At 41.5% G+C, this 14692-nt stretch overlaps 1 protein-coding gene across 1 annotated transcript in view; it reads right to left on the minus strand.

Annotated features, from left to right (window-relative positions):
* LOC126253226 (trypsin-1-like) overlaps nt 1–11283 on the minus strand; it is a 180608-nt gene extending 169325 nt beyond the window's left edge. The window contains exon 1 of the mRNA XM_049954414.1: nt 11127–11283. Within this exon, the coding sequence (XP_049810371.1) occupies nt 11127–11184 (58 nt within the window). The 5' untranslated portion in view covers nt 11185–11283. The remainder of the gene's footprint in view (nt 1–11126) is intronic.
* Between the last annotated feature and the right edge of the window lie 3409 nt (nt 11284–14692).

Below are 14692 nucleotides of genomic sequence, written 5' to 3' on the forward strand. Positions count from 1 at the left end.
GATGCTGAAGGTAATTGCTGTACGAGTACAAATGTAAGATATGATGTTCCGCCGGCCAGTGTGGCCGTGCGGTTCTAGGCACTTCAGTCTGGAACCGCGCGACCGCTACGGTCGCTGGTTCGAATCCTGTCTCAGGCATGGATGTGTGTGATGTCCTTAGGTTAGTTAGGTTTAAGTAGTTCTAAGTTCTAGGGGACAGATGACCATAGATGTTAAGTCCCATAGTGCTCAGAGCCATTTGAACCATTTTTTTATGATGTTCCTTTGATGACAGTTTCTTTGTATTGAGACACTGTGTCTTACGGGGGAAAGCTACCGAAAGTGCAAATATGTATTTGAAACTTTATTACAGCCACGGTTACCGCACTTTTGCATGTGCGAAGCATAAGAACTATATTTTAATGGAAAAAATGTAATAAAAGACCCAGGATTGATACACTGGCGCAAATATTAATTTTTAAATTTTTAATTTTTCTCCCCATGAAACATGGACCGTTTCGTCGTTGGGGCAGCGAGACAGATAGCCGTGCCGTAGATACAACGACAACGGATCTGCTGAGAGGCCAGACAAACATGTGGTTCCTGAAGAGAAGCAGCACCCTTTTCAGTAATTGCAGGGGCAACTGTCTGGATGGCTGACTGATCTGGCCTTGCAATATCAACCAAAATGGCTGTGCTGTGCTGGTAGTGCGAACGGCTGAAAGCAAGGGGGAATTGTAGCCGTAATTCTTCTCCAGGACATGGAGCTCTGCTGTATGGTTAAATGACGATGGCGTCCTCTTGGGTAACAAATTCCAGAGGTAAAGTAGTCCCCCATTCTGATCCTGGCGGGGACTACTCTAGAGATACTGTCATTATGAAAACAAAGCTAGCATTCTACGTATCGGAGAATGAAATGTTAGATCCCTTAATCTGGCAATTAGGTACGAAATTTAAAAAATGGAAATGTATAACGTGAAGTTAGGTACAGTGGACATTAGTGAAGTTCGGTACCATGAGGAATAGGACTTCTGGTCAGGCGAATACAAGGTTATAAATACAGAATCAAATGAGGTAATGAGGAATGGGTTTAGTAATGCATAATAAAACAGGAACGCATAGTGAACGTATTATTGTAGCCAAGATTGAAATGAAGCCCACACCTACCATACTGGTACAAGTTTATTCGGAAACTCTCTGTCCAGGTGATGAAGAGATTGAAGAAATGTATGACGTGGTAAAAGATGTTATTCAGATAGTTAAGGGAGAGAAAAATTTAATTGTGATGGTGGACTGGAATCCCACAGTAGGAAAAGCAAGAGCAGGAAAAAAAGTACGTGATTATCAACTGGGGGGAAGGAACGATAGAAGAAACCGCCAGGTAGAATTTTTCACAGAGCATAATTTAATCATCGCTAATACTTGGTTTAAGAGCCATGAAAGAAGGTTATGTACATGGAAGCGACCTGGAGACAACGGAAGGTTTCAGATTGGATATATAATGGTAAGACAAAGATTTCGGGACCAGATTTTAAATTGTAATACATTTCCAGGGGCAGATGTGAACTCTGACCACAATTTATTGATTATTAACTGTAGATTAACACTGAAGAAATTGTAAAAAGGTTTGAAACTAAGGTGACAGGAATTCTACAAGCCGAAAGAACAAGGGGTTTTTGAAGGTTTTAGAGGGAGAGCTAGTCAATGGTTGACTAGAACGGGGGAAAGGAATAAAGCAGAAGACGAATAGGCAGCTGAGATGAAATAGTGAAGGCAGCAGAGGATAAAATAGGTAAAAAAACAAGACCTAGTAGAAATCCTTGATAACACGGAACGCCGAGCAGACGCACTAGCAGCGGTAGCAGAGCAGCAGGTGTCTGACACGCAGTAATTTAGTTTAATTTCTGTCTTTTTTTACGTTCTTCTGCAAAGGAGTGAACTATAGATGTGTACTTTACTGTGAAGGCTAGTGGTTAGCGATTTCCTGCAAGTTTTTATTTTTGCGTAAATCTTGGTGCGTATCCTTGTGTAAGCGGGCTTCCTAGTGTAATTTTCCCGTCGTCAGACCGCCACGTCAAACAACTAAGTTTAAACATCGTGCTGTACACACAATGTAGTTCAGGTCAGTGCGTTCTAGTTTCCATATTTATCTCGTGCAGCAGCTTTCGGGTAATCATTCTAGTATCAGGTAACTGTAGATACACAGGTAAGTTTATTTCTCTGTAAGAGTTTGCCATCTCAGGGCATAGTGAGAAATCTGCTGAGTAATTTTTAATGTTTCTTTATTCTCCTCGTTATATTCTGCGTACATTCCAAACTCAGTAGCGCCATATGAGATCTTATATCTGTTTTTACACACTGCGATGTGGCTCTCGACTGTGCTTGTTCTGAGCGGACATAAGGATATTAAGCTGCTGTCTACAAACAGCTGGTAGCAGCTTTGTCTACCGTCGACATGCTTCTGTGTACTGCTCAAAGCTGCGACAACATCGGGGTCCTGGAAACGAGACCTGAGACAAATTTGGTGGCGTTGGATTCTCCTGGTGACCCGAGTGTCACTGCATTTTCTGATAAGCAACATCTGGCAGGTCCCCACTCTCTCGAGAGTGAGTGACAGACAGTGGTGGGTTGGCGTGTCACTGGGCGGAAGGCGAAAGACGGAGCTCCCTACACCTTAGCAGCAGGTACGAGGTGCTACCCAGTGTTGATGATAACTGTGAGTCTCTCCTGCTGGGCCAGTGGCCGATTTTCCTGCCCAGTCCGGACAAGTGCATAGGCGGGTATGCTTGTCATTAGTGGGTGATGGAGCCCCTCAGGGAAATAGGAAGCAAGGCGGGAAGGAATGCCAGTGTGCAATCGGTATGCTTGCCAGGGGGTCTAGACCGTGATGTGGAAGAAGCCCTGCCACGGGCTATCGAGCTCACTGGGTGGAACCGGCTGCATGTAGTGGCACATGGGACGAACGACGCCTGCCGCTTGGGTTTTGAGGGCATCCTCGGCGCCTTTAGGCGGATTACTGGTTCGGTGCAGGCGACTAGCATCGCACGCGGGATGCAGGTTAAGCTGTCTATTTGTAGCACCGTACCCAGGGTTGAATCGCGGTCCTCAGGTTTGGAGCAGAGTGGAAGGTCTAAACCAGAGGCTCAGACGACTTTGCCGCAAAGTTCTTTGTCTCAGATCGGAGACAAAAAAAGTTAATGTGATTTTATGAAACTGGAAGAGCATCCAAGGAAAGGCCCCAAAATTAGTATCGCTTACTGACAGCTATAATGAACAGATAGGAACAGAAGGTTGGTTGAAACCAGACGTTAGTGACAACGAAATCCTAAGTTCAGACTGGAATATTTATCGTAAGGATAGGTTAGCCGCCAGTGGTGGCGGCGTGTTTCTTGCATAAAGGAGTGAAATCTAGCGAGGTTATCACGGATTCCGATTGTGAATTAATCTGGGTGAAATTAAGTTTCAAAGATCGGTCAAAAATTGTAGTCGATGCTTTTAGAGACCGCCTGGGTCAGGAGCCCTAGCGGTATAGCGTTTCAGACAGATCTTGCAAAATATCGTTGATAATTTTTCTGATCATGCTGTTGTAACAGGGGGTGATTTCAATTTGCCAAGTATGGTTTGGGAGTGTCATGATGTCAAAACTGGTGCCAGAGACAGGAATTCGTGTGACATTGTTCTGGCTGTCTTGTCCGAAAATTGCTTTGAGCAGATAATTAGATAACCAACTCGTGAGGGTAAAGTCTTAGATCTCCTGGCAACAAACAGACTTGAACTTATCGAATCAGTTAACACAGAGAAAGGTATCAGCGGTCGTAAGGCTGTGATAGCATCTACGAAAACGAGCCTGACAAAGAATGTTAAGAAAGGTAGAAAGATATTTTTGCTTAGCAAGAGTGACAGAATACAAATTTCAGAGTATCTGACCAGTCAGCATCACTAAGACATTTACTACTGAAATTTCGGGAGAACACTTTCCTGGAATAATCGGACAATATATCCCCCCCCCCCCCCCCCCTACGTCTCGCGTAATGACGACGAGGAGAAAATTCATGAAATTAGAAACAATGCAGGCGCTTACCGACAGTCATTCATCCCACGCGCTATTCGCGAGTGTTACAGGATTGGAGGGCTCAGTTAGTGGTGCAAAAAGTTCTCTCCGCCACAGAGCATTAGGTGGTTTGCGGAGTATGATGTAGATGTAATTGATTAAAGGAGGAAATATTAAAATAAGGCAAATGAAGCAGGCGAAAGGGCATACAAATGCCTAAAAAATGAGATAGAGTGCCAATTGGCTAAGCTGGAATGGCTAGAGGACAAATATTAATATTTAGAAGCATATTTCACGAGTGGAAAGATAGATACCGCCTACAGGAAAATTAATGAGTCCTTTTCAGGAAAGAGAAACTCCTGTATGAAAAAAAAAATCAAAAGCTCAGACGGAAAACCAGTCCTAAGCAAAGAAGGGAAAGCTGAAAAGTGGAATGAGCATACAGAGTGTCTATATAAGGAAGATGAACTTTAAGGCAACATTATTGAAATGGAAGAGGGAGTAGATGAAGCTGAAGCTGAGATGGGAGATATGATATGCGAGAAGAAACTGACACAGCACTGGAAGACCTAAGTCGAAATGAGGCTTCGGGAGTTAACAACATTCCATCAGAGCAACTGAAATCGTTGGGAGAGCCAGCCGTGACATCTGGTGTGCAGGATGTACGAGACACACGAAATACCCTCAGACTTTAAGAAGAATGTAGTAATTTCAAATCCAAAGAAAGCGGTTGCTACCAGGCTTGAAAACTATCAGTTTAATAAACCATGGTTGCAAATTACTATAGCAAATTCGTTACAGAAGATTGGAAAAAATGGTAGAAGCCGCCTTCAGGCATGATCAGTTTGGATTTCAGAAAAATGGTAACATGGGTAACATGGGTTCGACTAATGGATGAATATTGTTTGTCAGTATCAGGCACTCTTAACAGATAGAATTAACGCATGAGACAAAAATATCCAATGATGAACTGCATGTTTGTTTGGGGAAATTTACTATTGAAATTCCAAGAACACAAGTTCCATGAAAAGTCATGTGAAATAAGACTTCCTTCGACATACACACCATGAAATGAACATGGCGGTTAAATTAGGTAAGTTCGAGATTATATAGAAGTTTACTGAAAGTGATTATTCCTTCCCACCATTCGTGAAGGAATAAGAAAGTATTAGAGGGTTGTGGGAGTAATAGTAATACCACATGAAACTAATTATCTGAAAGACAGTTGCCAGACTGAGATTTCTTGGAAGAATTCTCAGAAACTATAGTCCACCCACGAAGGACGAAGCTTACAAGGAACCTCTTGAGAGCGATGTCGCAAGTTCAATCTCTAGTAAGTTTCATTTGAAAATGTTGTGTTAGTAATTATGACAAGAAAATAGTAGCTGCTAATGACTCACCATGTGCATCAGGAGGGCGACAGAAAATGGGTTCGGAAGGTGTAGACAGAAACCTTTTATGGGATGTATGTTTTACACTTCACAAAACGGACATCGTTGACATTCACGAAATGTTAAAAAAAAACTATTAACTTGCACCATGAACACGGAATGGACAATGACGCGCCACAGTAATCACAAAGGTTCGAACCATCAAGATCGAAGACAAAATCCTTGGGAGTTCGTGCAGGACGTTCAGCTAGGCATCCACTCTTAGAGAAGGCATATAGCGCCATTATTGGTGGAAAGGGGTGACGAGAATTGATGGAATGTGCTGGCATGCTAATGAACACGAAACAGTCTGTCGTTGAGCTTTACTTTACACCGTAGCTTCAGATAGTATGATAATGTGTTTTACAGGAACAGAAAAGAAACATAAACAGATTTAATTTGTCCAGTGGCTCCAGGTGTTATGAACTGCAATCTCACACACTTTTCAGGAGGGATATTTTACTCTAAAGGAGTGTGATTTTTGTACGCAGACGAGGAATCGAGCAAAAGCAACTTACTTTGACCAGGTATTGGCCAATAACAGTCCTCGTACTATAGTTGTAGTTCTCTTACTCCCATTTTCCCACTCTTGCTTGCCTGTTGCCCTGTTGCCCTTGCAAAATTATGCACACGAAAAAGAATCATAGGAGGCAAAATACCTTAAAGCACAATAAATAACTTTTCCGACAATTTACCATTCAGATTAACAGTCGGCATAATTGTATATGAACATATTAAGGCACTGACGTTAGTTGATCTTGATACAACTGTCTTGGTACCTTTAATTTTCATGGTTCCTTTCATATGCACCTCCTCTTCAAATGCCAATTGGTCGGAGGTGAAAATAAGTTCCTTATTGAACGATGGGATAAGTTTATCTCATTTTCAAATTTTAGGGCCGATTCCGCAATTTGTTGCGCATCGTCAAGTTGACGCTTTGTTTGAAATTTCGCTATCTTACGTCTTCCAATTATGTAACGCCGTTTGAAGTTATACAGCCATTCACTGCTTCGCTGTAATCTGTGTGACCCGCAATTTAATGTGCGTAAGATAGAAGCTCGCTATCATTCACATCCTGTAAATTGTATCGAGCGTCCTTGAAACGTGCAAACGCCAGTTTTTGTAACAAGTGTGCCTTGTCCTCTCTTGAATGTCCGTAATTTTCCTAATGGACTATGTGGTCATACTGCTGTGGACTTCTGTCCATATTTTTTTTTTTCCTCAGTTTCAGTGGGCACATGATTTGTGGCTCCCTGTCAGACAAGGATGACGAACTACAGGGCTCGGCACCTATTTCAGTGTCACTCTCACTTGTTAAGCACGTATCGTCATCATTGTACTCCTCATTTACACTGTCTGCACAGTCGAGCGTATAACATGCATGCCACCAACACATCTTGTAGAAACGCTAATATTTCATCTACCACTTCTTTCTCATTTTGCTAAATTCCTTGGATTTCTTTCTGACGAAATGTCACTTCGGCATCTGTTGTTGTAGATATAATGCAATGTTTGCTTTGTTTATCGTTATCACTGCTCTGCTTTATATCAACACCACTAGCATTGTCACACTGTTGTGAGTCGATTAAGCAGTTCAAGTATGCTCTGTAGAACATGCTGTGATCACCATTGGATACATCCAGTACCGCCCCCTGTTGCCATTAGCAGCCAATATTGTGGTCGCATGGTAAGCAATACGTGGGGCGTCGAATGCCGTAAACATCATGGGCTTTCTTATTAGAAATAAACCTTCCTTCGACCGGTATCTGCATATTTTTCGTCAGTCTGAAACCCTTACCAGATATCAGTGGTAGATAAGTGCGAATGTGTCATGTGGATTATGTTCGTTCAGCAGCAGTGTCAGACGCTACAAAAGAGGCGTGGTGCACCACAGAATGGTTTCCTGTTAAAGTTCCGAGAGCGTGCGTTCCTAGAAGAATCAACCAATATGTTACGTCCTCTTACATATGCCAAATTTAAACGAGTTGCTTTTAATAGTTTCGACAACGAAACTTTATCTCAAAACCTGGCACAAAATCCAAAGAGATTCTGGTCGTGTGTAAAGTATGGCAGCAGCAAGACAGTCAATGCCTTCTCTTTCGATAGCAATGGAAATACAGGATTATTCTAAATGATGGTCCCATTTCCAAAACTTCTTGTTTATTCAAGTACAAATCTAAAATGAACAAGCTTTATACCAATGAAAAGACGAAGTTTCAAAGTTCTTACATAATGTTTGATATCAATTTAATAAATTTAATAGTTAGTAATTAACTAGTTTTTAACAATTAGACATGTGATAAATGTTATAAATGTTCAATGTGGCCACCGCTGGCTGCACGGCAAACATCGACGCTGTAACCAAACTCATCCGACACATTGCTGTTACTGAGTGCATAGCAGCAGTGATCCGGTTCCGCAGATTGTTCAGAGTGGTTGGTAGAGGCAGGATGTAAACAGCTTCCTTCAGATAACCCCATAAGAAAATAGTCGCAGAGTGTGAGATCAGGAGATCTTGATGGGCAGAAGTGCAGAGCCAGGCCCTCAAGTCCCCTGCGACCGATCCAGCGCTGAGGGAGGGAACCATTCAAAAAGCCTCGAAACATCATGGTGCCAATGGGGTGGAGCTCCAATCTGTTGGAAAATGAATTCCGGGAAATCTTCCATAACTTGAGGGAACAGCCATTGTTACAACATGTCCATGTACATGATTCCCATTACAGTTCTTTCCACAAAGAAAAATGGTTCGTAATTCGTAAACCTTTGTATGGGATAAGGCACAGAACACGTTCATCTTTGGTGAGTCTCTTTCGTATTGCAATGGTGAATATGGATTTTCCAAACCACATATGCAAACATTGCGTCTGTTGACTTTTCCACTAAGGTGGAATGTCGCTTCATCACTGAAAATTACATGCTGTAGCAATGCGTCATCCTCCATCTTTGCTAGCACATAAACGCAAAATGCGAGACGATTCTCTTTGTCATTGGTGTTAAGAGCCAGCACAAGCTGTAATCGGTAGGGCTTATGCAGCAAACGCCGTCTAAAACGTTCCATACAGTTGTTAGGGATATTACAAATTGTGTACTGGCTCTACTGGTAGACTTACTGGAACTGCGCACAAAGCTTTCTTGAATCCGTCGGACATCATCCTCTGACACACGCGGTCGGCCTGTGCTTTTACCTTCGCAGACACTTCCAGTCTGTCTAAATTGCTTAAACGAACGGCTAATGCTTTTGCGCGTTTGTGGTTGAATACCGAATTTGGTGCGAAATGCCCGCTCACTTTTCGCGAACTCAAAAACGCAGAAAACCTTGTGCTCCAGAGTCGCCATCTCGCTCACAACTGACAGTGAAACGGAATGACAACCCTACTGACGCGCGAACTCTACCGGCCGCTTCTGAAACAATCGCCGCTCGCCCGCCGCCGCTTTGAAACTTCCTCTTTTCATTGGTATAAAGCTTCTTGATTACGGACTTACACTTCAATACATACGATTTTTTAAAAATGAGTCCGTCATTTAGGATAATCCTATAACCCTGCATTATGGACGACAGTGCTGCGAAAGCAGAATTACTAAACACAGCCTTTCGTAATTCCTTCACCAATGAAAACGAACTAAAATATTCCAGAATTCGAATCAAGGATAGCTGCCAATATGAGTGACTTTGAAGCAAATATCTACGGAGTAGTGAAGTAACCTAAATCACTTAATAAAAGCAAGTCTCCTGGTCCAGGCTGAATACCAGTCAGATTCCCTTCAGAGTATGCTGGTGCAATAGCTCCATATTAACAATCGTATACAACCGCTCGCTCGACGAAAGATCCGCATCCAAGGACTGGAAAGTTGCACAGATGACACCAATATTCAGGAAAAGTAGTAGCAGTAATCCACTAAATTACGGACTCATATCATTAACGTCGATTTGCAGCAGGATTTTGGAGCATATCTTATGCTCTAACATCATAAATTACCTCGAAGAGAACAGTCTATTGACACGCAGTGAACATGGATTTAGAAAACATCGTTCTGGTGAAACACAACTATCTGTTTACACACACGAAGTGTTGACTGCTACTGACAAGGGATTTCAAATTTATTCCTTATTTCTAGATTTCCAAAAGGCTTTTGACACTGTACCACACAAGCAGCTTGTTGTGAAATTGCGTGCTTATGAAATATCGTCTCAGTTATGTGACTGGATACGTGATTTCCTGTCGGAGAGCTGAAAGCTCGTAGTAACTGACGGATAGTCATCGAATAAAACAGAAGTGATTTCTGTCGTTCCCGAAGGTAGCGTTATAGGCCCTCTACTGTTCCTTATCTATATAAACGATTTAGGAGACAATCTGAGCAGCCGTCTTATGTTGTTTTGAGATGATTCTGTCGTTTATTGTCTAGTAACTCGTCAGAAGATCAAAACAATTTGCAAAACGATTTAGGAAAGATATCTGTATGTTAAGAAAATTGGCAATTGACCCTAAAGAATGAAAAATGTGAGGTCATCCATACGAGTATTGAAAGGAATCCGCTAAACTTCAGTTACACGGCAAATTAGTCTAATCTAAAGGCCGTAAATTCAACTAAATACCTACGAATTACCGTTACGAAAAACTTACATTGCAAGGAACACATAGAACATGTCGTGGGCAAAGCAAATCAAAGACTGCATTTTATTGGCAAAATATTTAGAAAATGTAACAGATCTACTACAGAGACTGCCTACACTACGCTTGTCCCTCCTCTTTTGAAGTACTGCTGCGTGGTCTGGAGTCCTTACCAGATAGGAATAATGGAGTACATCGAGAAAGTTCAAAGAAGAGCAACACGTTTTGTATTGCCGCGATATAGGGGAGGGAGTGTCACGGACATGGTACAGGATTTGGGATGAACATCTTTAAAACAAAGGCGATTTTCGTTGCTGCGGGACCTTTTTCTGAAATTTCAATCACCAACTTTCTCCTCCAAATGCGAAAGTGTTTTGTTGACGCCGACCGACATAGGGAGAAACGATCATCATAATAAAATAAGGGGAATCAGAGCTCGCACGGAAAGACAAAGATGTTCTTTTTTTTCGCGCGCTGTTCGAGAGTGGAATAATAGAGAATTATTGTGAAGTTGGTTCAATGAACCCTCTGCCAGGCATTTAACTGTTATTTGAAGAGTATCCATGTAGAGGTAGATGTAAATGTACATCTCATAGGAACACCACCAACGGAAAATTGGAGATATTCGAGGTCGCACGTAGGCTTAGCAACAATTGTTCCTCCAGCACGCATTTCGCAACTGTATCAGGAAAAGAAGAGTGAGACAATGATACACAAACTAATCTCTACAGCACACCATAAGGTGGAACGCGGAATATAGATGTAGACGTAAACATAATTGTTACAAACGAATGGTGAAGTGGCTGCTTTTCACAGGTCTCGACCTGTTCCCTGTCTCTGCCTTGTTCGTTCCAACTATGTCCCCATTCTCTAATTATCTCGTTAAGTGCGCGGTGCTAAAAGCGAATCTTCCATCCAACTGTTATTGTGCGGACGAATAATAAGTGATCGATGCATCATCTCACAAATGTTCTACTTTCTGAAATACAGGTGTGTCTATTATTTGCTAAACATCTATATGTGCAAGAGTAGGTGTGGAATTTGTTTGCTACTCACTGGTTGGGCTCAACGTGGCCACCGAGATGACAAAGAGTGAGGCTAGTGTCCCCCACATACTGACAGCCAGCTTGATTACCGCTTTCAGTGCGATCTGGTTACTGAATGGTGCGGCCTGTCCAACATCGAGATTTAGCGACTTACCTGTATTACAGATAAGATACGTACGGGGATCAGATTCCAAGTGTTTACACCTGTCAGCGTATAGTCTATTGCACAGCACGTCGAGAGAGGGGGGGGGGGGGGGGGAGCATTGGCTGTTGGGTGGAGGCGAGGTCGTTGGCGATAACATCGAAGTGACTTATTCAATCCAAGATTATGCGATGGGTGCTCGAAACAAGCTTGAATCTTCATTCACGCAACACATGCTATTTTTATTAAGTCTGATATCATCACGATGAAAGTACATCAATTTAATTACATTTCCGTGCATGCAGAAGAACTAACAGACTATGCGAGATTAGACAACAGAAATTTCTGAAGTGATGAGAAATATATTTAACTAACTTAGAGCCCACTACTTCACTCTCATACACTGCGTTGTCAGCAAAGATTTTTTTATTTTACTTTAATCGAACTTTTTTATGTTTTTCACAGACTGCTACACCCTTTGAACTTTTCACGCTAATTAAGGCCATAAAATCACAGTGTTTTCCGACTGTACTTCTGGTTAAAAAGCGATTCTGGTAGCGTTCTTGTGTGATATTTGCATAGAAAATTTCATTCCATAACACATATTTCTTAATAGGCAAACGAGAAGTGATATACCTTTTTTCATAATTTTAGCTTTAAGCATTTATCAATATAACGAAATTTTCTTATAAATTTTCATTCCCTGTTTCACCTACTTAGGGGCTGTATTACCAAAAACAGTGAAACGCGCTTTCTTTTTATTTCTAACGGAGAAGCCAAATACAAATTTTCATAATTTAACTTTGAAAATGCTTTCATACTGAAACAATTTCATAAAACTTTTCATCCCCGATTCCAGTGTTATAGGAGGCTGAATTTCCAAAAACATTGAAACACGTAATTTTTGTTCCTCACGGAAAATCAAATACCAATTTTCATAGATGTAGCTTGTACTTTCCTTCTATCTTCTCCTGAAAGCATCTAATACAGCTTTTTCTCCGTGGATTACCTGCTTACGATTCTGTGAAGTGGAAAACAGTGCTCTCGCATAATCTTAATATTATAACGACTCTGATACCATCTTTCCACCCTTTAGTGTCTTGCTGCAGACATTCATCTTGTTCTTTACTGATACCACCCACATTTCCAAGAAAAAAATGCAGGATGACCGTTCAAAAAGTGAAATAAAATAGCCTAACTTTTTAAAATTTTCCAGGATGTTTACTACAACAGAAATAATAACGTGGATCCTTTTTGCTACCTATGAACGTAGTTAACAACCTCTTTCAATGATACCCGAGTCTCTTTCTCAGTGGTAGTCAGTTTTTATTCAAACTTGAAATCAAAAATCATTATTCGAAATTCAGGTCTGAGAAGCACTCCTGCTTCTTCTTGCTCAGTCGGTTGAAACATCCTCCAGTTTTGGGTAAGGCTGACAGAAACTGGAAACTGATCCATTAATCCCAATTTAATGACGAGAGAGATATACAATTAAAAGAATACATCCACAGAGGCAAAGATAAGCCACTTCAAAGCATCGGTGAGGAGTACAGTATTATATGCTGCTGAGACGATGACACTAGGAAGAAGTGGGAAAGAACAACTAGAGAAATAAGAGAGAAAAATACTAGGTCCCAAAAGAGGCGGAGAGAGATGGATGCGAAGATCTAAGAAAGAACTCTACTGGAACATGAGAACAACATCCGGGGAAATCAGACACAAAGGGGCAAGGTTTTCTGGACATGTAACTATGTTGAGTATGGACAGAATGACGAAGAGAGTGTGGAAAACAACAGGGAGGACAAGGGGAAAGTCGGAAACCGAGTGGTTTGTTGAACTTCGGAAGGACTGGTTGAAATTGGGGATCAAGGACGAAGGAAAGGAAAATTGAAGGAACAAATATACACTAACCAATATGCCAGAGATCAATGACAGAGAAAAATACAGGAAAAGATTAGAGTGTCACCAGTGGAGCCAACAGGAGAAAAGGACACTGAAGAGTGGGAGAGAAGAAGAGAAAGGCTGAAGAGGTTCTGGGAGAAGTAGAGGAAAATGCAGTCCACTAAGAAAGTTTTCTTCGGATCCCCAGGGCAAAGAGTTTGTCTTATATATATATATATATATATATATATATATATATATATATATATATATATATATATATATATATACCACAAAAATACGTAACTTCCATTAAAATAGATTCTTCACTGTCGTTGTGTGGAGTTTTCCTTTCGATACCCAGCTACATGGAAGAATAAGCTTAAGAAAAGTGTCGAAAAAAGTAACTAACTACAAGCTGTGAGGTTATAGACCCGTGATGAAAGACGCAAAATGTCAAGAGAATAAGAAAGTATTAGAACATTCTATTTTAACTTTTCTTTCATATTTACACAGATTAGCTTTTGAAAGCATTTGGAATTTAAGAAATCATTGTTTACCTTCATACAAATGTTCAGACATGTCGAGAGGATTTTAAAAACTGTTTTACCTGTAAGCATGCAGCTTAGGACTGCGTCCAAAGCTTCCTACATAACGAGTGGAAAGAAATGTTAATGGAGGAGCATGAAAATAATACCTTCTAGCAAATAATGGTGATGTGGCGGGATGGCTTAAAGATGCGTTTCACAACTGATGTAGATAGTTGCTTCTGCTCTAACTGCCGACCTTGTATGAAATGGCTAGTCAATCTGCCTCTTCCATCATGCAAGAGGCGACTGACACTAGTTCAGCAGATAAGTTTTATTATTCTGTGTGAAAGACATCATAACGATAGTAATAATATGCTGAACTGATGACGGTTTTCCCTGCAACCAAACAGATCGGGTTGCAGCGACCCATCCTCTTCTGTAGCTCCAGATCGATCAATGCCTGTGCGAGACCCAACGCTCGATCTGCCAACACTGGAGGTATAAGGTGAGCATGGTAGCTCAGCGCTCCCAGCTGCAGTCAATGGAAGGACCATGTCACATCTGCAGCAGCCGAGATCGTCCAACACCTCCCAGCAGAATAGGAAGAAGCATAATAGTATATAACACAACTACGCCTGTAGTTGCTATTATTATTATTGCATGTAACGGTTTTTCTTCTTCTTCCTCTTCTTTGATCAGCAGCACAACTGGGACCTGCAGCGGCAGTGCCTTCTAAGTTGTCGAGACCTGCCCAGCTTGTTGGGACCAACAGCAGCAGCTGTGACCTCCAGCACATGGAAACCTGTAATGGAATTGGTTAGCATTTTGGAGCAGGACAAGGATCTGCTATTGTCTGTGCCATTCATTGATTTGTTTGATGAAGACACCCAACAGCAAAGCACGGATATACCTGTCCACTAGTCACTGAAGTGCACCAGACGTTTTCAGTTTCCAAAGCAACAGCCTGCTGAACAGCATTGGCAGTGCATGGGGAATCCCAAACAGGTCAGTATTGAATTCCAA

The sequence above is a fragment of the Schistocerca nitens genome, chromosome 4 (assembly GCF_023898315.1).
Source record: "Schistocerca nitens isolate TAMUIC-IGC-003100 chromosome 4, iqSchNite1.1, whole genome shotgun sequence".
Classification (NCBI taxonomy): domain Eukaryota; kingdom Metazoa; phylum Arthropoda; class Insecta; order Orthoptera; family Acrididae; genus Schistocerca; species Schistocerca nitens.